Source organism: Mastigoproctus giganteus, chromosome 10 (genome assembly GCF_048544385.1).
Source record: "Mastigoproctus giganteus isolate SK-2022 chromosome 10, ASM4854438v1, whole genome shotgun sequence".
Taxonomy (NCBI): domain Eukaryota; kingdom Metazoa; phylum Arthropoda; class Arachnida; order Uropygi; family Thelyphonidae; genus Mastigoproctus; species Mastigoproctus giganteus.
Window position 1 is genome coordinate 102,194,518 of NC_143584.1, and position 24,492 is coordinate 102,219,009.

At 39.7% G+C, this 24,492-nt stretch overlaps 1 protein-coding gene across 6 annotated transcripts in view; it reads right to left on the reverse strand.

Moving 5' to 3' along the window:
- Window positions 1–24,492, reverse strand: part of sds22 (protein phosphatase 1 regulatory subunit sds22) — a 289,557-nt gene that overhangs the window by 170,964 nt on the left and 94,101 nt on the right. For 5 of the 6 annotated variants that reach the window (XM_090383791.1, XM_090383790.1, XM_090383786.1 and 2 more), the window contains exon 5: window positions 15,863–15,928. The exons of the other annotated variant lie outside the window; for it this stretch is intronic. In XM_090383791.1, the coding sequence (XP_090239917.1) occupies window positions 15,863–15,928 (66 nt within the window). The remainder of the gene's footprint in view (window positions 1–15,862; window positions 15,929–24,492) is intronic. 6 annotated transcript variants of the gene reach the window in all.

The window sequence follows — 24,492 nt, forward strand, 5'->3', positions numbered from 1 at the left end:
TCAGATGAGGCCTCAGCTTTGTTACCACTGTGTCCTTAACTGCCTCACTGGTTTTATGGGTAGAGTCACTTTTTGCTTTCAGAATAACAATGTTGCTTTCCTTGTTTATATTAGGTTGCTTAGTAGCTATTTGTTTTGCTTTAGTTATGTCCTGTTTGCTATTAACCTTTGCGCATTGGGCATAGGTTAGTGTGTTCATTGTTTTATAGTTGTTCTTCTCCTCAGTTGTAACCTCTAATTTTGATTTTAACACTTGGTTCTCTGTGTTTAATTCTATCAGGCGCTGCTCAAGCAGTGATCAACAGTTCACTATCTGCAGCCTAATTGCAGAAGTAATCCTGTTGGTTTGCTTGTGCATATATTCTTCTAGATACACTCTGGTTTCCTTTGCCTGTTTGATGGGGTCAGTCAAATTTGTTAGGTAGTCTAGTTTTAGTTCTTCTTCTGTCTTTTGTTGCATCTCTGGAATTTCTATAGTTTCTTGATTTTTTCCTTTCCTGCCCTTCTTAATACTGAGGGGGCCAGGAGGCCAGCTATCCAGTTCGTTACCATTTTCCTCATTAACAGGGGCTTTCTCCCTGAGCACTCTAGCTTCATTTTCAGAGGAGTCTTTTAGGTCATTGTCCAGAATTTTGTCATTATTTGATTTTTCAGACATAATTTCTGCATTAAATTCACTTTTAGCAATTTTCTGACGTTTTAAGTAGTGGTTTGAGGTACTTATTTCCAGTGTAGGCCCACTAAAAATCAGAAATCGCGATTTTCAGGTTTTGGCGGGAAACGCCTGTAGACAAAGAAAACTATTTTATAAACTAAGTATAAGTTAATTCTGTCAGGAGTATTATATTTTCCATACAAAATAACCTTATCACGAGCCGTTTCAAGTATAATATATTCAAATTTCTCGACTTTTGAGACGTATTCAAATCAGTGGCTATGCCAGTGGGCTCGCTACCGCTGAAGCTGTACGCGCTGGACAAAATCACTCTCAAAAGAGCAAAAATAGGCAAATACAATCACAAAAACTATTCTTGCCCGACTTAATTTACTTACCTTCATCTGTGATACTCTTCAAACCTGAAAAATCCATGTTCTAATACTTGCCTAAATCGAAGATCGCGCAATATCGTCGTCCGCCGTTTACATCAAGTGGAGCTTCGTGTAGATGCGTCCGTACACTTCCGCGACCACAGCGTCATCGGAATGACAGTGGTGGTTCAGTTGCTTCAACATATAAACTGTGGACAGAGGGGATGTTCTTAATGATTCAGTAGCAATACGGATGTCTTGGGTCTAGCCACCTAAGTATGCTGTTTCTAGACGATGCGTACACTTGGGACCCATAGTCTAATTTAGCACGCAAGCACACAATAAAGGCGGAGTAAAGTGGAGCAGTCTACTCCCCATTTATTGGAGGAGATAGTACGTAGGAGGCTCATCCCTCTTGTGCACTTTGTTTGCAGTTGACAGATATATGGTAAAAATGTCAACTTCTTATTGAAAATGAGCCTCAAGAATTTTGTCTCGGATACTACTGGAATGATGTTTTGTCCAAGTTTAAGTTCCAGGTGAAGGTTCCGTTTCTGACAAAAGTGTATGCAGATGGTTTTCTGTGGCGAGAACCTAAAACCATTAGCCACTGCCCAAGAGTTGATGTGGTCAATGGCATGCTACAATTGTCTTTCAATGACCTTCATATTGCATGACTGCAAAAAAAAAAAATTCTCAATCGTTCTCAGCTCTACAACAGTTCTGCTCTGCTGTTTTCACTAAAAGAAAGCAACTCTTCTCAAGTTTATCAACATATCAACATATTTTCGTTCTTCCTAGGATAGGAAAAGCCTGCTGTCTTGTGGTTCCTGGGACACAAGTAATACTTCTGATTAATTACGTGATGTGATTTGCTCTGTGAACATGATACATGTTCATCACACCTATAACATTGTAGTTAACATGATTATATGTATATATCATTGTATGTATCATTATATATTGTATCATATATATATCATTGTATATATATCTATGCATGTACATAGCGGATTTGCCAGTTTCTGGCTAGGGGCCGCTTGCTGTTCTTTGTTAATAAAGAATAAAGAGAAGCATATAAGGATGACTGCAAAAAGATGCTGAAGTTTTCTACAAAGAGGGCACTGTTTACAGTTGGAGGAAGTTGTTCAGTTATAGAGTAAACTTTGATAGCAAAAAAGCATAACATTTAGAACTGATCCTTGTGGAACTCCCTCCTCTTGGCAAAATGGCCAGGAGAGGGTGGATCCCATACGAACTTGGAAAGACTGGTCTGCAAGGAAGTTTTTTTATAAAGAGGGCAATGTGTCCTCTAAGACCAAAGTTATATCTTTTAAAATTCCATATCTCCAAGCCGTGTCATACGCTTTTTCCATATCAAAGAAAACTGATGTCCCGTGCTTGTGTTTCAGGAAAGCATCACGAATAAATGTTTCCAAGCGGATTAAATAGTCGAGTGTTGACCTGTTCCTTTGGAAGCCACGCTGTATCCTGGAAAGGAGGTCACTGGCTTCTAAATACTACAAAAGGCGAGCATTGACCATTCTTTCCAGGATCTTGCACAAGCAGCTCATCAGAGCAATAGGACAGTAATTTTTAAGTATTTTTGGATCCTTTCCTGGTTCGGAAAGAGAAGGCCGGTTGCCATGTGTCATGAGTCCGGAAACATCTCTTCAATATAGATTCTTATAGAGACAGAGCAAACGATCCATGGATTCTGATGAAAGGTGTTAAATCATCTCATAATGGATGTCATCTGGCCCAACAGCACTTGCCTTGGACAGTGCAAATGCTGCTTTCAGCTCCCATTGTGTAAAGGGCTGATTGTAGTCCTCACATTTGTTAGAAGACAGTTTCAGGTGATGCTTTTCTGATCTTTGTTAGAGCGCGAGGAACTCTGGGGTGTATGATGTTTCTGAAGACACTTCAGCAAATATCTCCCCGAGAGTATTTGCAATTGCAGTGAGGTCTGCAATTGTACATCCATTATGTTCCAGGATCAATGAAGGGTGAGGTGTATTTGCCCTTCATTTTCCAAACTTTGTCCCAGATGACTTTGGAATTGGCAGTCTGTGTGAGGGATGACGCAAATTGGATCCAAGATTACTTTTGGCTCTGATGTCTGATGTACCGTGCTTTGCACGTGCCATTTTGAAGGCTATTAAATTATCTGTGGTGGGGGTAACGATTCCCCATGCTTTGTTTTGAGCTTCCTAGCTGCTGTGCATTCTCCATTCCACCATGGTTTTGGAAAACATGGAAACCGGGACAATGTCCTTGGGTTTGCAACTGCCACTGTCTGGACAATATTTTCTGTGATGAGCTTTACTGACTCATTAATTGGCTCCTGGCTGAACGTTGCCAGATAACAAAAGGCATTTCAGTTGGCATGATTAGTCTTCCAAAATGTTATCCTCAACTGGTGGCATTGTCTCCAATTAAAAATGGTGGATAAAACAGGGGAGTGATCACAACCATAAAGATTTTCTTCAACCTCCCATGTACTCAGAGGCAGGAGGAAAGATCAATGGCAGTAAAAGAGCAGGTAGCCATAGAGAAAAAGGTGTTAGATCCCACATTTAGAAGGGCCAGATCATTGTTTTCACACAATCACTCGATAATCTGACCTCTTCTATTGATGTCAGAACTATCCCACAGAGTATTAAATCAGTTGAAATCCCCTAATAATAGAAAGGGGGGGGTGGCAATTGCTTAATGACATCATCAAGGTCTGCCTGGGGGATGTCATTCCCAGGTGGCAAATAGACAGACCAGATGGAGCAAACAGTTAAGAGGAATCCTATTGTAAGGCAAACTGTTTGTTATTTGGTTTTTAGAAGCATTAGCAACTAAGGCCATATTGCTCCGGGAATATGCGGTGGTCATTCCCTTTGACCTTTCCGCATCCTCCGTATTTGGTGGTGACGGGCTTGAATCCCTGTCTAATCAAGAAGCGTGTGCTACGCTCTGCTGCTCCTTCCCACCTGGCTACAGAGGCGTCTAAGGCAAACTGCTACAGCCTCTAGGTTAGTGGTAAGTGGCATAGCTTGAAAGGGGATGTTGTCACCCACAAGGATGGCAACTCCTCTGTGGGCAGGTCCATCCCCAGCTCTGTCTCTGTGAATAACTGAACAGTTACATAAGTAAGGGTCCTCATTTGCCTTTAAATACGTCTCCTGTAAACAAAAGGAAGTTGGCTCATGCTTACTCAGGAGAGCCTTAATGTCATCACTATTTCTATGGAATCCACAGCAATTCCATTGTATAAATTTAGATGTAGCATTATTTAGATTTATTGGGTCCATCAGTGGCTTCCAAAGGGCTGAGGGCTTTGTTTTCTCAGTCCTGGATTTATCTCTCTTTGGAAAGACTGGGCATTGGCCTGTATCCATATCTTCTTCTTCTTCTTTCAGAAAGAAGTTCCAGGACAGACTCATCCTGTACCTCCTTATCTTCTACATCCGTTGTTTCTTGGATATTAGTGGCTGTTCCAATTTCTTTGACATTTCTTTGGCACTGTGTTTTGGAAGTGGTGGAGCACTAAAAGGTACAGATATAGGAATGGCGGTTGGCTGTGATTTTTGGGCGAGCTTTTGGGAACTTAATAAATAGCACACAATGGGAGTAAATAACTCCCTTGGTGGAATAGTCATATCAGTCTGAGTAGCGATGTTACTTTTCCCAGAAGCTTGCTATTTATTGGCTAGATGCATTTTCTGGCCTCCTGATAGATGTTCAGCTCTGTTTTTAGTTTTTGGATTTCTTTTTCATCCTTCCACCCCTGGCATACTCTAGAGTATGCCCCCAGAAATGTTGCAGGATGAACTCTATACAAGAAACCTCCAGTAAGATCACCCAGACATGGAACCCATAAGCCTAATAACACCAAAACATCAAACAAGATCCAGATCAGGCATGGTCACAAACTGGGTCATGGAACTATCGCCAGCATAATAGAGTATTTATAAACTGGGGCAGCCACCGCTCCCTGTAGCGGTGGGGCAGCCACTGCTACAGGGAGCATGTGTCTGTACCCAAATGCTTTAGATGTGGCCGCTTTGGGCACACTACACATACCTGTGCCCAAACCCAGCCTACATGTGGCCATTGCACTGAGCAAGGCCACGAATTTAAATCATGTCCAAAAAAGGACAAACCACCTACGTGTGCAAACTGCAAGTCACAAAAGCTGCAGGCAGATCACTCCATCAGGGACAATAAGTGCCCTATATACCAAAAAGCAAGGAGTACATACCAATTGAGACTCGATTATGGGTACACATCTTAGACCATATAATAACAACAGAGTACTATTTGCACAATTAAATGCTCAGAGGTCCAAGGCAGTTGCCGCGCAGCTGACCAGGACAGCAAACGAGGAAAACCTGGATATCCTGCTCATCCAGGAACCATATACGCACAGTAAGAAGGTCAAGGGATATCCCCTGAAGTACAAAATCGTGCAAACTGATGATGAAACGCCATGGGTGGCCATTCTAATCAGAAATCCAGACCACACAGTCACCAAAATCACAAATTACTGTCTCTCGTGGGCTGTATGTGCCCATGTCATCACTGCACTGGGCGAATTTTATGCAGTATCGCTTTACTGTCGGCCAGGAGAAGATATCCTCCCAGCTATAACTTACCTGCAAAATGTTCTGGAGGAATTCCCGAACACTAAAATCGTAGTGGGCACTGATGCAAACTGCTGTTCGTCGGCGTGGTTTAGTGAAACACCGGAGCGACGTGGCGCAGTAAATGGACAACACCTGGAGGAGTATCTGGCAAACAGTTGCTATATGATCCTTAACAAGCCAAACAACCTACCAACATTTTCAAACACTATGTGGGAGGCCACGATTGATGTTACTTTGGCTACCAGATGTCTAGCGGGCCACACTGCATTCTTGACTGTCAGAGAAGACTGCACCTCATCTGATCACCGAACAATTACCTTTCAACTAAACCGGAAACTAAATAGACAAACGGTACATAGACAAATGCAACACAGATATGCTGTTGAGAAGGCAGACTGGCCTCTCGTCCAGGAGTCATTACGTACAGCTGCTCAAGCACTTGACACAGAAGGACTAGACCCAGATAGACACCAAGCTAAAATTGTCAAGCTTATCACAGATGCAGCAAACAATTCCATAAAGCGGAAAAAACCTACTCCAGGAGCTGTTCCCTGGTGGTCCCCAGAATTACAACAACTCAGACGTGTGGTAAACACCTGCCGAAAAAATTTTCAACGTGCCAGGCGTAGCTGGCCTGCAGTAGAGGTGGAAGCACTACAACAACAGTACTGAACGGCCAGGAATCAATATACAGCAACGCTCCTGGGAGCACCTAGTATCCACAGTTGGAAACGACAACCCCTGGGGAGTGGTCTACAGAGTGACCACAAATACACTCCCCAGGTACGAAGTCATCCCCACAACCAAGAAGCCACAAGGGGAGTACACCAAAACATGGCAGGAATCCATCAATAATATCCTAGATGCCATGTTCCAGAAACACCTGGATCCAACCACCCCAGAACAAACATCGCTCTGCCTAAGAAATAGTACCTACACAACAATCGAAGAGGAGAAGCCCTTTACTAGGATCGAACTGGACATTGCAGCCGCCAAACTAAGAAACAGGAAATCACCAGGTGCAGACTTATTAGAGCCGGAAATCGTAAAAAAAGGCAGTTGAGACTATCCCAGAAAAAATACTAAATTTATTTAACCAGTGGCTAAAAGAAGGCTATTTCCCACACACCTGGAAAATGGCAACACTTCGGCTCATCCTCAAAAATCCAACAAAGCAGCAGAATCTCCCAGGGTCCTACAGACCCATAGCCTTACTGTCCGTACTGAGCAAACTGATGGAACACCTTCTACGAAATCGGATAGAAATTCACTACTCAAACGCAGGCCTTCAATCCCGAAATCAGTTCGGGTTCAGAAAAGGACACTCCACCATAGATGCATTGGAAAATATTGTTAACGCCGCAACCACAACCAACCGAAAGTACTTCCTCGTCATCGCAATAGATTTTGCTGGGGCGTTTGACACTCTCTGGTGGCCAAGTGTCCTCGGCAGGCTCCAGGAGGCTAACCTGCCAGCAAATCTATACAAATGCATCGGTACATACCTCTCAGACAGATCAGTCACAGTCACTACTCCATATTGCTCCGTATCACAGTTGATACGCAGAGGATGGCCACAGGTTCCGTTCTTGGCCCTCTTCTTTGGAATGTCGTCCTAGATGGCTTCCTAAATCTCAACCTTGGAAATGTCACATCCCAGGCTTACGCAGACGATCTTATTCTGATGCTTGCTGAGGACTCCCGAGCACAATTAGAGAACTCTGCAAATAGAGCAGTCACTATCCTGCAAGACTGGGCTGACAACAACAAAGTCACAATTTCTCCAACAAAGACATGTTCAGTCCTACTCAGGGGGAACTTGATATTAGGAGGCCTCCCCAAATCAAAGTCAAGGTGATGGAATTTATCCTGACAACAAAGGGTGTAACACTTTAAACAGATTCTTGGGGAACTCCTCCTCTTGACAGAAAGGGAGTTCTTGACCAAAACTTGAAATGTCTGGTCCGATAAAAAGTTCTTAATGAAAAGTGAGAGATTTTCCCTCAGACTAAAATTACAGAAATCTTCTAAAATGCCAAATATCCAAGCTATATCATATGCTTTCTCAATGTAAAATAAAACCGATACCAGACATTCTATCTTCAGAAAGGGATCGTGGATATTACATTTCAGGCCTAATTAGATGCCTACCTTTTTAGATGCCAAATTAGATGCCAAAGTAGACCTACCTTTTCAAAACCCACACTATATGTTTTGGAAAATAAATTATTTCCTTTCAAATACCATAGCAGTTGAGCATTAACTATACATTCTAGCACTTCACATAAACAGCTAGTCAAGGCTATGGGTCAATGTTGTTTGCTTGGAGATGGTTGTGGATTTGTGGAAGTGTACTCATCAGTGTACATTTTGTGACATATGCTACTGCATCACTGATCGAGGTCTGATTGACTGCGAGCACATCAAAGTGTGCCAGCCATTTGTAAGCACTCCAGTCGGCCTGTTCAAACTTCCAATTTGGTGCCCGAATGGGGGAGCATGGTTGTGGTTTGACTAGAGTGTATATCATGGAAAGTGATCATCCAAAGAAGGTTTTTCGGTTAGCTTCCATGTATATAATGAGAATAGAGTGAAGGAAGCAAATGTACAAATCAATGACAGTAAAACCACTGTGAGTTAATGAAAGTATGTACTGGTACCCAAGTTTAAATTGGAGAAGTCAATATGGTCTAGCATGTGCTCTATTAATCAAGCACTACCCCATAATTAACTGTAACCATTAAAATCACCAAGATGAGGACAGGAGGTAGCAACTGTGAAATAAGTTCATCAAAGCATTCCTGGGAAATGTCAGTCTCAGGTGGCATGTAAATGGAGCAAACGGTTAGGAATATCCCATATAAATTGTGATCACATCAAACAAAGTAGGGAGCAAAATTGGCTGAATGGGAATACAATTTCCCACAACAATAAATGGTCCTCCATGCATAGGACCATCCACCATTCTGTCTTTATGAATGGTCATATAATTTGAGGGTTGGTTTATCCACTGTCTTTAGCTAAGTCTCCTGAAGATAGAAGCAAACTGGTTTGTGCTTATACAGGAGAGCCTTGATGTCATCATCAAGGTTCTGGAAAAGTCCGTCACAATCCCACTGAATGAACTTTGACATCATTTGAGTTTAGTGGCTCTGGTGTCTTTTTCTCTGGATTCCCAGGATTGACTCATCAGACACTTCTTTAAATTCTTCTTCCATTTGTTCCTGACTTACAGGTGGTAATGGTGGCTTGAATGGATTTTCTTTACCACTTCGCTTTTGGTTTTGTAGAAGTGCTGCAGTAAGGGATATTGAAATGGGAGTAGGGGCTGACTGAGATTTTTGTACAGGCTTTTCAAAATTCAAAAGGTGTATTCCAATAGAATGCTTTTCTGCAACCTTCTGAGTGTACACAGCTTTCTTGATAGCTATTGCCTTCACCACCTTTCTCACTTCTTGATAGGAGAGGTTAAACTCTGTTTTAAATAAATAAATTTTCTGTTTATACTCCAGGATGACCACATGGTCAAGAGTTCATAAGTTAGAGAGAGAATAACTCTGAATTTTCTTTTCCTCTGCTGGAATGCTCAGGATTATGCCAGAAGCTCATCCTGGCAGCTGATACAGTTTGCTTCATGGCTGAACATATCTTGTTCTCGTGATCTTTAGTGCTGCATAGGGCATGGAGGAGAGTTCCACGACAGGCCATATGCAAATTTCCATATTCCTGACACTATAACATCGGACTGTTTGGTATGTATAGCCTTATCGTGCAATGAATATAACTGGCAGCAATAGAATTAGGTAATGTTGTAGAGTTAGAGGTAAGGATGACATTTCTTGTTAGGACTAGATTACCATCCATGTGGATGAATATTCTTTTAGCTGTTGTTATTGCATGGGATTTCATTTCAGTGCAGATTTCCTCCTTCTGAGATGTTGAGGAGTCTCACTCTGAAATCATACCTCGCAATCAGTTGAATGTTTTGCATTGCATTAAAATGACTGATATTCCTCCAATAGCAGTTGCTTGGAAAAAGTTGCTCTGAATATCTTTCATTTTTTGTTTCAATTAAGAGATTTCCAAAGCAAAATCTCTTAGCATTAGCAAGGGCACATGATGCAAGAAAGCAAGCTTATACAGCATCAGCCAAAAAAAAAAAAAAAAAACCTCCGTATTTCACCCATCCGCTCGCTCCAAATGTTTCTCAAGTTCTACCTTGAATCTATTTAAGCTATCAACTTCTACAACGACAGATGGAAGTTTGTTCCAGCAATCAACCACCCGCTGGCTAAAAGCAAACTTCCGCACATCTATCCTACAACTGTTTCCTCAATTTCAATTTATGCCCTCTCAGCCGATTATTCTGAGCAAGAGGAAGAATCCTATCAGCATTGAGCATGCTCAAACCATTCAAAGCTTTATACACCTCAATCAGATCACCTCACAGGTGCCTAGTCTCCAGACGCTGTAATTTACAAAACTTAAGTCTTTCTTCGTAAGAGCAACCCTTTGTTCTGTTCACTAATCTTGTTGCCCTTCTCTGTACTCGTTCCAACAGTTCTACGTCCTTCTTAAAATGAGGCCTCCAGACCTCTATACAGTACTCAAGGCCTGACCATTGCCTTATACAAGGGGATAATCACCTCCTTATCCCTGCTAGAAAAATTCCTGTATATCATTGACAAGACACCATGAGCTACTCTTGCAGACCATCTGCACTGCTCAGAAAACTTCATATCTGCCTGCACAATTACCCCCAGGTCCTTTTCATTCTCTACCACTGTCAGTGTGGTACCACAGAGTTCCCATATGTAGTACTTTACATTTGTCAATGTTAAACTTCATTTGCCACCTCTCAGCCCATCTGCTCAACTTTTCTAGATCCTATTGCAGCAGTGTACTGTCATTGTGTCTTTAACAACCCTGCCAACCTTCGTATCGTCTGCAAACTTGGACATTAAGCCTGATATATCATCATCAATATCAATTATAAATACAGAAAACAACAATGCACCCAACACTGAACCCTGAGGGACTCCACTAATAACATTAGTCCACGAAGAGCAGTGTCCATTGATTACCACTCTCTGTCTTCTCTCACTCAGCCATCCCTTTATCCATAGCAGCAATTTGCCTCCGATGCCACACTGCTCCAATTTGTGCAGCAGTCTTCCATGTGTCTTCCATGAATATTCTTTTAGCTGTTTAATCCCAAGTCTTAACTGACTTGGGAGTACCTGCCAATCCCTCTAAAGCCTTCTGTGTAAAACTGGGAGACACCTTCCCAGTTGGTTTCTAGGATTTGGAATACATAATCGGAAACATAGGTATAAGCCCTGAAGCTGCATCTGTTCTGGGTCTCTTTGCAGCGGTGATATCTGACTCAAGATGTTCGCAAATAAGGACTGTGTTGGGCCCCCAGAAAAATTTACATCAGAATGCATGTTTTTTTTTTTTTTTCAGTTCAGTACCCGGCTCCCCAAACAACATGGAGCCCAAATGGATGCCCACTGCACATCAAGCATTAAATACCCTCAGGAGTGGAAAACCAGGGATACCCAGACACCCACACCAACTTGAATCCTGTCTCTCAGACAGTGGGAATAGGGGCACGGCATCAACAGGGATTACCTTTGCAGGCAAACCCACTAGCTAGTTGATCCTGAGTGAGCCATCTAAGGCCATCACCCATCTTGTTGAAGCAGAGACAGAGTGGCAAAGCTTGGCCCCTCAACTACCAGGATCCCCTTTCCGAGTTTCCATGGGTTGCAAAACACAGCAAACATTTTGGATTCCTATGACAGTAGTCTGGAATCTAGGATGTGGTCACTGGATCCCAGTGATGTTATCTCGAATACCAGCAGCATCACTGGGAGGTCCCCCCCCCCTCACAACGTATAGCTGCCCACATCAAGAGGCCAAAACTTATACCTCTGAATTTTTTTCCCTGCTTATGTGATGTTGCACACAAAATGTAATGGTGTTAGGTAAAAGTACAAATGCTACATCCCAATATCTACCACTGCACAACAGATGGTAGGGCTGCAGTATGTGAAAATGGAGGAAGACTGATGTGCACATAAAGCAGTGGTGTGTTATTGAGTTCCTGAATGCAGAGAACATTGTACTCACTGAGATTCACCAACTTCTGAAGAATTTTTATGGTGGACATGTCAACCGATGTGAGCACAGGTGGATTAGGCAAGTCATTGGTGGTGGTTTAAAGGAAAAGCAAAGGCCAGGCTGTCCTCAAACTGCAACGACAGTGGAAAGTAAAAACAACATGACCTGATTTATGAAGGCCAGCACATAAAGATGTGGGTAATGTGTGTAAGACTGGGAATAGAAATCAGTACATTGAAAACAATTCTGAATAATCTTGGATACCAGAAATTATATGCCAGAAGGTACCACAAATTCTAACATCAGAGGCATGAGATCTCAGGCAATGATTTTTTCTTGATAGCATTGTCACCAAAAATGAGACCTGGATATGCCAACATGAATCAGAGTCAAAAGTAGAAATTAAAGGCTCAGCCAACTTAATGGAAGAATCATGGGTTCTGTTCTTTGAGACAAGAGAGGAGGATCATCTTGTTGACTTCCTGAAATGGGGTTCACAAAATCAATTCTATCACTAAATGGAGATAGTGAAGTAGCCGAAAACACATATTACAAGGGTAAAGCAAAAGAAGAGAAAATTTTTATTTCAGCACAAAAGTTTTGGTTCCCATACCAGCATAAAGACAGTACAGACTGTGAAATTTTGGTGGGCAGTTCTGCCAAATCTCCTCATACATACACACCTCATTTTGCAACATTGCACCTTCACTTGTTCAGCTCTGTGAAGGTTATATTTCTTGGGAGAACCTTCAATGATGGCAATGTCATAATTGTGGTGGTCAATAAGTCACTCATGGAGCCTGAGAGAAACTTTTATGAGAGTCACGTATAAGCTATGGTAAAGTGGACAAAATGTATAAAAAGCAATGGAAAATATGTGGAAAAATGAATGTAAGTAATTGGAGTACTGAACCTACAGTTTAAGTTAGGATACCTGCAGTATCTAAGAAAAAAATTTGGTCACATTAGTTTCAGAGCAACCATCATACATATTTTTATGGTAGGCAGATTGAACAACTCACAATGGTCAGTCAACATCCAACCCAGGTTTATCTTCATACGAAAAAAGCTAAGTTTAACAGTAATATTGAGAAATACTAGGCTACAGAAAGCTAATAAGAATGACAAAGATTATATTTACTTATTAAATATTAGGGGAATATTATTCGTATTATCCAGAAAAGAAGTATCAAATACAGTGAATTCCGGTTATTTTATTTTTTATGTAAACTCCAAACACGAGAGGTATTAGAATCTATAGTACTTAGTACCGTGCTTGGGTTGGAGGTTGAGAAGACGAAAGAAGATATTTGTTGACATTGCACTTGAACTTCTGTAGACTGTAATTTTCAGGAAATACGTATGAAGGAAGGTTGTTCCAGAAAACGGCAGTTGAATGAATAAACGAGGAAGATGAAAAGTTGGTTCTGTGAGTTTGAAGTTGGACAGTAAATGGATGTTGGCTGGTGGCGGCACGTGTTCAGACTGTTTTGAAAGAGAGAGCAGGAATTATAGAAGCCAATTCAGAAAAACAGTGCCCATGGAAGTATCTGTAGAAGAGGCTTGCAGCAGAAACAGTACGTCTATGAGACAGCGAGTGGAGAGACTCTGTTAGAGATGAATCATTAATTAACCTAACTGCCCTATTCTGAATGGAATCAAGAAACCTGAGAGAGGTTTTGGGGCACCACCCCAGATGTGGGAACAATATTCCATGGCAGGGCGGATTTGCGATTTATACAGAGTGAGCAGCTGTTTGGAAGAAAAGTAATGCCGAGAATGAAAGAGGAAAACCAAGTTTTTTAGATGCAGAAGAAGCAATATTTGTAATGTGCTTGTGCCAAGAGAGATTAGAAGTCAGGGTAATCCCCAAAAGAGATATATCATTTTGCCTAGAAAACGGAGTGTCACTAAAGATAAGCATAGGAGCAGAAGAATCCTTTTTGCGAGATAAAAGACAAGACTGAGTCTTAGAAGGGTTGAAATCAACTAAGTTGTCTTTCCCCACTGGAGAACTACCTGAAGATCGGCATTTAAGGAATTGGTAGCAGATATTCGAGAAGTTGAAGCTGATTGAGCAGGGCAAGGTTTCTCAAAATGGAAAGTGGAATGCAATGTGCTATCATCAGCAAAACTATGGATAGGATTTCCAGCCAATGGAAGACGGTCATTAATATACAAGAGGAAAAGAGCGGGGATAAAGAACTGAACCTTGGGGGACACCGGCATTAGTGGAGAAGTTAGAAGACAGAGAGCCATCTACCATCATCCTCAGTGAGCGATCAGAGAGAAAACTGGATAACCAATTACTGAAAACAGTTGGCAAACCATAAGATGGAAGCTTCTTTAGAAGACCTTTATGCCAAACACGATCGAAAGCCTTTGAGATGTCAAGAGCAACTACTTGTGTTTCACCGAACCTTTCCATTGAATTAGTCCATAAATGGGTAATATAAGCTAGAATATCACCAGTGGATTGACACTGACGAAATCCATACTGGTGATCGTTGATCAGACGGAAGGTTTCTAGGTAGTTTAAGAGTTGGCAGTTAACTGATTTCTCCATTACTTTAGAAAGAGTAGAAGTAATTGCAATGGGATGATAACTGGATGGGTGGGATTTGTCACCCTTTTTAGGAACTGGCTGGATATGAGCAAATTTCCAAGCAGAGGGAAAAACACCTTTGGAATAAGAAAGTGAAAAAAGTCGGCAAAGAATAGGAGTAAGTTCAGGAGCACAGGTTTTGAGAACAAGTGGAAAAATACCATCGGGACCTGGAGCTTTCTTAGCATTAAGATTCGTCAAAATCCTTCTGACATCCTTTTGACGGAAGACCACAGGAGGCATTGAATGGAGCGTGTTGGGAATGGTGGGAGGTGTTTTACCAAGATCATTAATACATATCCTTGGCTGAAAATCTTAAATAACAGAACCTATTCGAAAAAATAGCCAGGGTTTTCTTCACTTAATTGGGACAACATGCCATTTAATTGGAGCAGGAGACCGCAGCACTCGAGATTACCCTACAATTGTCTCCAAACATACCACGAGGTCCAGTCGGATTTCTGGAGGTTACAACCATAAATCAATAAAAACAATTAGCAGTTTCCGGTTTAATGGGCTTTTATGTTAGTGCAATCTATTATAAACAGATAGTAAACTCGATTTTATTGAATTTGCTATAATACCAACTCCTGGAATTCTGTGGATTTTTACATTATCTTCAATCGTATAAAAAACAAATTTTCAGAATCTTCTCTTCATTCCTATTTCTTAAGCTTTGTAACTTGTTACTCCGTTCTCACTTGCGTGTATAGTTTTAGTTGCAATTTGTGTGTGTGTGTGTGTGTGCTGTGTTCTTTGTTATTGATTGCTTATCTTTTTTTACTTGTTTAAATTTTAACCCCCCCCCCCCAAAAAAAAAACGTCAGTGAACAGAAATATAAACAGTTAGTATGTACATATTACAATACGTATTAATTAAGCTATGCACGTACGTGCAAATTTATTTTATTTTGCTAACCTGTGGAAAATATTCTTCCAATTTTCATGTATCATTTAATTTTTTAATTGGTAAGGCAATAGTGTAAATTTGTACTTAATATATCTTTACTTTTATAGCCTGTGGATAACATTACTCCTATTTTTGATCATTAGAATCACTGTTTAATAGAATTAAAATTCAATTCACAAACATGATCACAATGACCGGCACTTACTACATATCATATAGTGAACGGTACTTTACTATGGTGAGTCCATTGTAACTTAATTTGATCGTACAGAGAATCAATCATAAAGTGGGGGATCCACTATACTTTTAACTATTTACATGAACTTTGCATGATTTGGGCAGCCACTCAATCAGGCGAAAATGCTCTATCCTGATGTATTCCAAATAACCGGAATCCACTGTATATAATTACAACATTAAAAGAATATTTTACCTAAATAATTATGAAATTTAAAAATAAACCATTATAGTATTAACCAGATGATGACTATCATCTGGTAGTCATACAAGGCAAATTTATTTAACTTGATAACCAATCATCTGATTACTTACTTCCACAAACTGCAACCTATCAAGATTTCTTATTTTCCTGATTTGGCAACGATTCAGATCAACATTCTAGTAAATACAGAGAAATAAACCTTTTAGATACAAATCTATAACAATACATAGTACATTCAAAAAGTTCCCAGAATCTTGCATCAGGATAGTGTGCACTGCACCAACAGAACCCAATTTCACGAGCAACAACAAGTCATTTGCCTATCACTTCACACAATGTTCCTTCACTTTCATGACATTTGTTTTGTGATGTCGAAGGGTGTCCACTAAGAGGCACATGTTCCAGTGTTTCCTGTCCATTTTTAAACCAATCAATGTGACATTTCGTGACATTTTTGTTGTTTTGTGCTGTCGAGGGGTGTCTACTGAGAGATTTGTGTTCCAGTGTTTCTGTCCATATTTAAACCAATTAAACCACTTATAAGCTGCTGTTTTCTTCAAAGCATCATTTCCATTAACTTTCCATAATGCTTGCATGTCTCTGTAGCACTTTTCCAAATTTAAAGAACTTGATGTTAGCACACTGTTAAAACTGCGATAATCAGCAATCAATCAGCTGAAACACGAGTGAATTGGTCAAGGCAGTTCCCACTTGGCATGTGTGTGTGCGCGCGCGCGCACCAACTACAGCTCACAATACCGGTCAAAATCTTAATACCGGTATTTTGGTATTTTTAATTTATGAAACCGAGATACCAGAAAAACATTTTTTGCAATAAATTTTGATGAAAATTAGGTGCAATAAAGTAAGGAAAAAACAAGTAATTACTTGGATTCACATTTTAAATCAAACTGTTATTACAATAATAAATATTCTAGCAAAAATTATTAAACATACAGTTATTTTAAAATCAAAAAAATAAGCATCCACACTACCTGTCTGAATAAAGTGAGCTCTTAAGAAACTCAATAGTGTTATCGTTTAAACTGGATCTAATTTTGGTACATATTTAATTAGCGGCAGAAAATGGCCTTTTGGATTCTGTGCTGATTGGTGTTTTGTACTGAGATAGTAGTAGACAAGTTGCAGTTTAATCCCCCCCCCTTATTCCCTCATCTTCAAAAAATCTTATTTCCTTTTTTTATCAAAAATAAAAAATATTTCCTTTTTGACTTTTTATGGCACTATATCCGTATTAATGAAAGAAAGGGACTGATAGTTAAGCTCGGCGAGGAAACTAAATCTAAGTTATAGGGGGGTTATTTATTTATTTATTAATTTCCCTCTACCTTTTTTTTTTTTTTTTTTTTTTATGGAAACCCCAAACACGAAAGGTGTCAAAACCTATAGTACTTAGTATCGTGCATGGGTTGAAAGAAGTATGGGGGGAATGCCAGAAACTTTACCTTAGTATTGCTGTCAGTGGCCATTGTTATGATTTTCGTAAAGCAGCTCCCCTCAAGCACTAAGCCCCACAAGCTACCTGACTGTGTTAAAAAATTTAATTTCCAGGAGCTGAGGGATATTCCCCCCCCACGAGTATATATATATATATATTATATGTGATGTCAGCTTCTCAAGAGCAATGACATAAATATAAAACAAAAGTCATTAATAAAAGTCATTTTTGGTGTTTTGTACTGAGATAGTAGTAGACAAGTTGCAGTTTAACCCCCCCCCCCATTCCCTCATCTTCAAAAAATCTTATTTCCTTTTTATCAAAAATAAAAAATATTTCCTTTTTGACTTTTTATGGCACTATATCCATATTAATGAAAGAAAGGGACTGACAGTTAAGCTTGGTGAGGAAGATAAATCTAAGTTGTAGGGGGGTTATTTATTAATTTTTATTTCCCTCTACCTTAGTATTGCTGTCAGTGGCCATTGTTATGATTTTCTTAAAGCAGCTCCACTCAAGCACTAAGCCCCACAAGTACCTGACACTAAGTCCCACAAACCCTACCTGACTGTGTTAAAAAATTAAATTTCCAGGAGCTGAGGGATATCCCCCCCCACGAGTATATATATATTATATGAGTGCTGTCAGTTTCTCAAGAGCAATGACACAAATATAAAACAAAAGTCATTTATCATACAAAACTACTTACAATACATAACTGGTATTCATTTATATCTAATCTATTCATTTTTCTCATTTAATCTGTTAATACATGCTATCATTTCCATAAAATTTCTCTCAATTAGCAATCTCAACTCTCTCTACAGCTTCAAACACTAAACTAATTCAATCTTATTCACTTCCTCATATTTCTCTATTTATTATTATTATTATTATTGCTCATATTATTTCTCCTTGACTGGGGGGATTCCACTCCATGACGGGTACTGCTACCAAGTACACAGGGTGGTTGTAATGTCTGGTGTTACTGTTGGTCGAGAAAATCTCTGACTATTCTACAGGTGTTCAGGATTGCGACTTTCTAGAGTTCCTTGTAGGTGTTCTCTGCATAGCAGCAGTAGGAGACCTATTGCTGCTAGGCTGCTATGTAGAGTCTTTGGCACCATACCGGTGGTTGACATGATGATCGGGATAGTCGATACTTTTTGCATAGGCTACATCTCCTTGACATTGTGTCTCAAGTTTGTGTACTTCCTTTATTATTATTATTAGCCATATAGTGCAAGGAAGCCGGAGGCTTATGCTGCACCAGGCAAAAAAAAATTTCTGAGTTACCCTGAGAGAGAGAGAGAGAGAGAGAGAGAGATAGTCAAAAGTAGAAAGGAATCACCAAGAAAGAGAAGAATGATGATATCCAGCTCAGGACCCTGGGTGTGCCAAGCCCATACTCACCAGATGTGAGCCTCTTAATCAGCAATATCAATTCTCTTCACAACAGCAATCCATAAGTCGCTAACTTAATACTAACAATTCCATGTAATCTCTCTTAATTTAGCAATATCAATTTTGTTTACAACTTCAACCAATAAACCAACTCAATACTGAACATTTCCTTATTTTTCGTGTTTCTTCAACTTCAACCTTACTCTAATATAATCTCCCACTTTAAGTACCATTTCCAAAACAACACTGTTCGAAGGATTTACCTTCCTTCCTTCTCTTTCACGGTGGGATTCCTTTGTGTGGGTTCTTTCCATGGGGTGTGGTGATGTCTCTCTCTCTCTCTCTCTCTCTCTCTCTCTCTCTCTCTTCAGTTGAATTCTGCATCTCGGCTGTATAGCTCTTCCAGTGTTGTCTTATTTCGGGTTTCGAGAACAGTTCTCTGCTAATACTGAAGGAAATTACCACAGGAGTAGTAGAAAACAAGGGCACTATCTGATTGGCTTGTTATTTAACTTTTGGATTAACTTTTAGCACAGAAACATGCCCAGCAGAACCCTTCACTATATAGCTGGACACTCCCAGAACTGGGCCCACACTGAACCCAGAACTACCACAGGAAGTCTGCAACTCCTCCAAACAACAACCACAAACCCCTCTTTTGGTGAGAAAACCTTATTTATTTTCTTCTCATTTATTTAATTATTAAATTGATTCAAGTTACAATCATCCCTTGTACTACTTTTTTATATACAAGCTTATGTGCAAACCCCAGCAGGATTTCCACGCATTTACATTTCTACCCCTATCTAATTTAAACCTGATCTAATCACAGGGTTATTCTTTAAACTCACTCTTTCTTCCTTTCATGGGAAAAACAGAATATTTTTCCCAAACAACGAAATGCTTTCACCTTTTACTTATCCAGTGAAATGCTTTCACTGGATCTATCCAGTTATTTTAAAGGAGGCGGCAAAGCAACTAAGCAAACCCTTAGCCATAATTATGAGAGCATCCTTGGACTCAGGGGAGGTTCCCACGGACTGGAGATGTGCAAATGTGTCCCCAATTCACAAAGGTGGATCGAAGGGTGACACGTGTAATTACAGACCAGTTAGTTTAACTTCTGTTCCGGGTAAAATAATGGAGTCGCTGGTTAAAGATGCATTGCAGGATCATCTAGACAAGACTCCAGCAATAATTCAAACACAGCATGGGTTTGTTAAGGGAAAGTCTTGTCTGACAAATTTGATTGGTTATTATGATGTGGTCACAAAGGAACTGGATGCAAAAAATAATTTTGATATCATATACTTGGATTTCAGGAAAGCTTTTGACACTGTTGCGCATGAAAGACTACTGTACAAATTGGAGCAGAATGGTATTAAGGGTAAGTTGCTACAATGGATAAAAGGATGGTTAAGTGGGAGAAGACAGAGGGTGGTAATCAATGGGTGCTGCTCTTCGTGGACTAATGTTATTAGTGGAGTCCCACAGGGTTCGGTGTTGGGTCCACTGTTGTTTTGTGTATTTATCAATGATATTGATGAAGGTATATCAGGCTTAATGTCGAAGTTTGCAGATGACACAAAGGTTGGCAGGGTTGTTAATGACAGTAATGGCAGTGTGCTACTGCAACAGGATCTAGATAATTTGGGCAGATGGGCTAAGAAGTGGCAACTGAAGTTCAACCTTGACAAATGCAAAGTACTGCATATGGGTAGAAGTAACCCCAGAGAAACGTACCAACTGTGTGGTACTACACTTAAGGTGGTAGAAAATGAAAAAGACCTGGGAGTAATTGTGCAGTCAGATATGAAGTTTTCTGAGCAGTGCAGACAGGCTGCTAGGGCGGGTCATGGGGTTTTGTCAATGATATATAGGAATTTTGCTAGCAGGGAAAAGGAGGTGATTGTCCCTCTGTATAAGGTAATGGTCAGGCCACGCCTTGAGTACTGCGTACAGGTCTGGAGGCCTCATTTTAGGAAGGATGTAGATTTGCTTGATCGTGTACAGAGAAGAGCAACACGATTGGTGGGGGAATGAAGGGATTCTCTTACCAAGAGAGGCTTAAGTTCTGCAAATTGCAGTGGCTGGAGACTAGGCACCTGCGCGGTGATCTGATTGAGGTCTATAAGGCCTTGAATGGGTTGAGCACGCTGAATTCTGATGGGATCCTTCCACTTGTTCAGATTACCAACCTACGGGGACATAAGTTCAAATTAAGAAAGGACAGATGTAGAATAGATGTGCGGAAATTTGCCTTTAGCCAGCGGGTGGTTAATTGCTGGAACAAACTTCCATCTGTCGTTGTGGAAGTTGATAGGTTAAATAAATTTAAGGAGGAACTGGACAGGCATTTGGAGGGAATGGTGTGATTTTTTTTTGGCTGATGCTGCATAAGCTCCTACACTTGCTTTCTTGCATCATGTGCCACTACTACTACTACTACTACTACTTTTACCTCAAGATTACCTATTCACAATACCTTTGAACTGCTCCATACCAACACCCTTTCCCAAAATGCACTAAGTACCTCATCTTCAAATAGTAGTGGTGTAATAGAGGAATTCAACTATTGTTCAGAATCTTAATTTTAACCCTTCAGCACTTGCCATACCATTGTCCACCATATTCCTTAATTGCCCTACTAGGCCTACTCCCACTAATGGAAATATTTCAGTAATGATGTTTTTTCGTTATTCCTTAAGTGCTTTACTTCTACACACACTATACTTACTAAGAGAAATATATTTGTAAGATTTTGTCTTACAGTTTCATGATGTTTTCAGGTTACGGAAATATTTCAGTAATGATGTTTTTTCGTTATTCCTTAAGTGCTTTACTTCTACACACACTATACTTACTAAGAGAAATATATTTGTAAGATTTTGTCTTACAGTTTCATGATGTTTTCAGGTTTCCATTGCATTTGTATTGTGTAACAATCCCTCATTTGCAAATTCAGCAGTATGATTTATTGTTGTCGATTTTATAACCTTTATGTGAATAAAGCATAAACAATTATTTTTAAATTAGTACCAAAAAACCGGTATTTTTGTATAAATACAGGGATTTGAATACCGGGATCTCCGTATTGTAAGCCCTAGCACCAACATCAACACCCCACAAAACCTTACAGCCACAGTGCAAAACATTTAAATACAAGCATGCATTTTCAGGAACTTTTTGAATGTACTATATACATCTAGTCTGTTATAAGAATTTGAGAAAAATATCATGATCTTTACCCTCCAATCAACTTCAGTGGTCTTAATATATTTCAGATTTGTGATTATTTATTATACTTGTAACGATCTTATATTAATCTTTGCTATTCAGGGCTTCTTCACACAGCAGGGTAGCATCCTAAAATGTAGCAAAAATGGAGGGGGGTCGAAAAATCACCTAAAGCCCAACTTTCATTTTTTTAATTTCTGAAATATGCATGGATTTTTTTTCTTAAAAAATCCCAATATTTCATCTCTTCTTAACAGAATTCAATCCTTATAATACGTACATTTCAATAAACAAATGAAAAATGGTAAAACATGTGATTTACACCTTTTATTTTCAAAATGACAAAAAAAAAATTAATTTGCAGAGAATTACAAAAAACATTTTAGATGTTTACATATAATACATACAACAAAAAACATGTCTCTTAACCTTTTCTATTTTAAAAGACCATGAAATTGGAAAAATTTCAAATGTGCATGTATTTCAGCTTATTAGGTATATAAATTTTATAAAAAAATTGTGTATGGACACACACACACACACACACACACACACACACACACACACACACACACACACACACACACACACACACACACACACAAATATATATATATATTTTTTTTTTATGTAAACCCCAAACACGAGAGGTATTAGAACCTATAGTACTTAGTACCGTGTTTGGGTTGGAAGGTGAGAAGATGAAAGAAGATATTTGTTGACATTTTACTTGAACTTCTGTAGATTGCAATTTTCAGGAAATACGTAAAAAGGAAGGTTGTTCCAGAAAACGGCAGTTGAATCGATAAACGAGGAAGATGAAAAGTTGGTTCTGTGAGTTTGAAGTTGGACAGTAAGTGGATGTTGGCTGGTGGCGGCACATGTTCGGACTGTTTTGAAAGAGAGAGAGGGAATTGTAGAAGCCAATTCAGAAGAACAGTGCCCATGGAAATATCTGTAGAAGAGATGAATCATTAATTAACCTAACTGCCTCTTCTCAGCGGAATCAAGAAGCCTGATGTGGAAAAAGTATTCGATGGTAGGGTGGATTTACGATTTGTACAGAGTGAAGAGAGCTGTTTGGAAGAAAAGTAATGCCAAGAGCAAAAGAGAAAACCAAGTTTTTTTAGATGCAGAGGAAGCAATATTTGTGATGTGCTTGTGCCAAGAGAGATTGGAAGTCAGGGTAATTCCCAAAAGAGATATATCATTTTGCCTAGAAATCGGAGTGTCACCAAAGATAAGCATAGGAGCAGAAGAATCCTTTTTGCGAGATATACGACAAGACTGATTTTTAGAAGGAATGAAATCAACTAAGTTGTCTTTGCCCCACTGGAGAATTACCTGGAGATGGGCATTTAAGGAATGGTAGCAGATATTCGAGGGTTGACACCGATTGAGCAGGACAAGGTTTCTCAAAATGGAAAGTGGAATGCAATGTGCTTTCATCAGCAAAACTATGGATAGGATTTCCAGTCAATGGAAGAAAGTAATTAATATACAAGAAGAAAAGAGTGGGGGAAGGAACTGAACCTTGCGGGACACCGGCATTAGTGGAGAATTTAGAAGACAGAGCCATCTACCATCACCCTCAGTGAGCGATTGGAGAGAAAACTGGATAACCAATTACAAAACACAGTTGGCAAACCATAAGATGGAAGCTTGTTTAGAAGACCTTTATGCCAAACACAATCAAAAGCCTTTGAGATGTCAAGAGCAACTGCTTGTGTTTCACCAAACTTTTCCATTGAATTAGTCCATAAATGGGTAACATTAGCCAGAATATCACCAGTGGATCGACACTGACGAAATCCATACTGGCGATCGCTGATCAGATGGAAGATTTCTAGGTAGTTTAAGAGTTGGCAATTAATTGATTTCTCCATTACTTTAGAAAGAGTAGAAGTAATTGCAATTGGACGATAATTGGATGGTAGGGATTTGTCACCCTTTTAGGAACTGGCTGGATATGAGCAAATTTCCAAGCAGAAGGGAAAACACATTTGGAATAAGAAAGTAAAAAAAGGCGGCAAAGAACAGGAGTAAGCTCAGGAGCACAGGTTTTGAGAACAAGTGGAGAAATACCATCGGGACCTGGAGCTTTCTTAGCATCAAGATTCGTCAAAATCATTCTGACATCCTTTTGATGGAAGACCACATAAGGCAGTGAATGGAGCATTTTGGGATTGGTGGGAGGTGTTTTACCAAGATCGTTATTACATGAGTTGGAAGAAAATGGGATGCTAGCAGGTCAGCTTTATCCTTGGCTGAATTGACAACAGAACCATTTGATTTGAACAGAGGTGGGAGCAGAGATGGGCAAAAGTTGCGGCCAATAGCTTTAGCAATAGACCAGAATGCTCGACTAGCATTAGGGCAAGAAGCAAGTTTTCTACTCTTAGCCTGTTCAAACTCTAGTTTGGACTGATTAATAACTGCTTTACAATTGTTGCGAGCTTTGGTGTAGGCAGAAAATGAAACTAGAATATTAGAAACAAGCCAATTAGGATATGCAACATTCTTCTCTTGAACAGCCTTAGCACATTTATTGGAAAACCAGAGTTTATTTAAAAGACGAGATTTTAAAGTGGAGTGTGGGATAAAGGATTCCATTCCTGCAAGAATAATTTTACTGACACG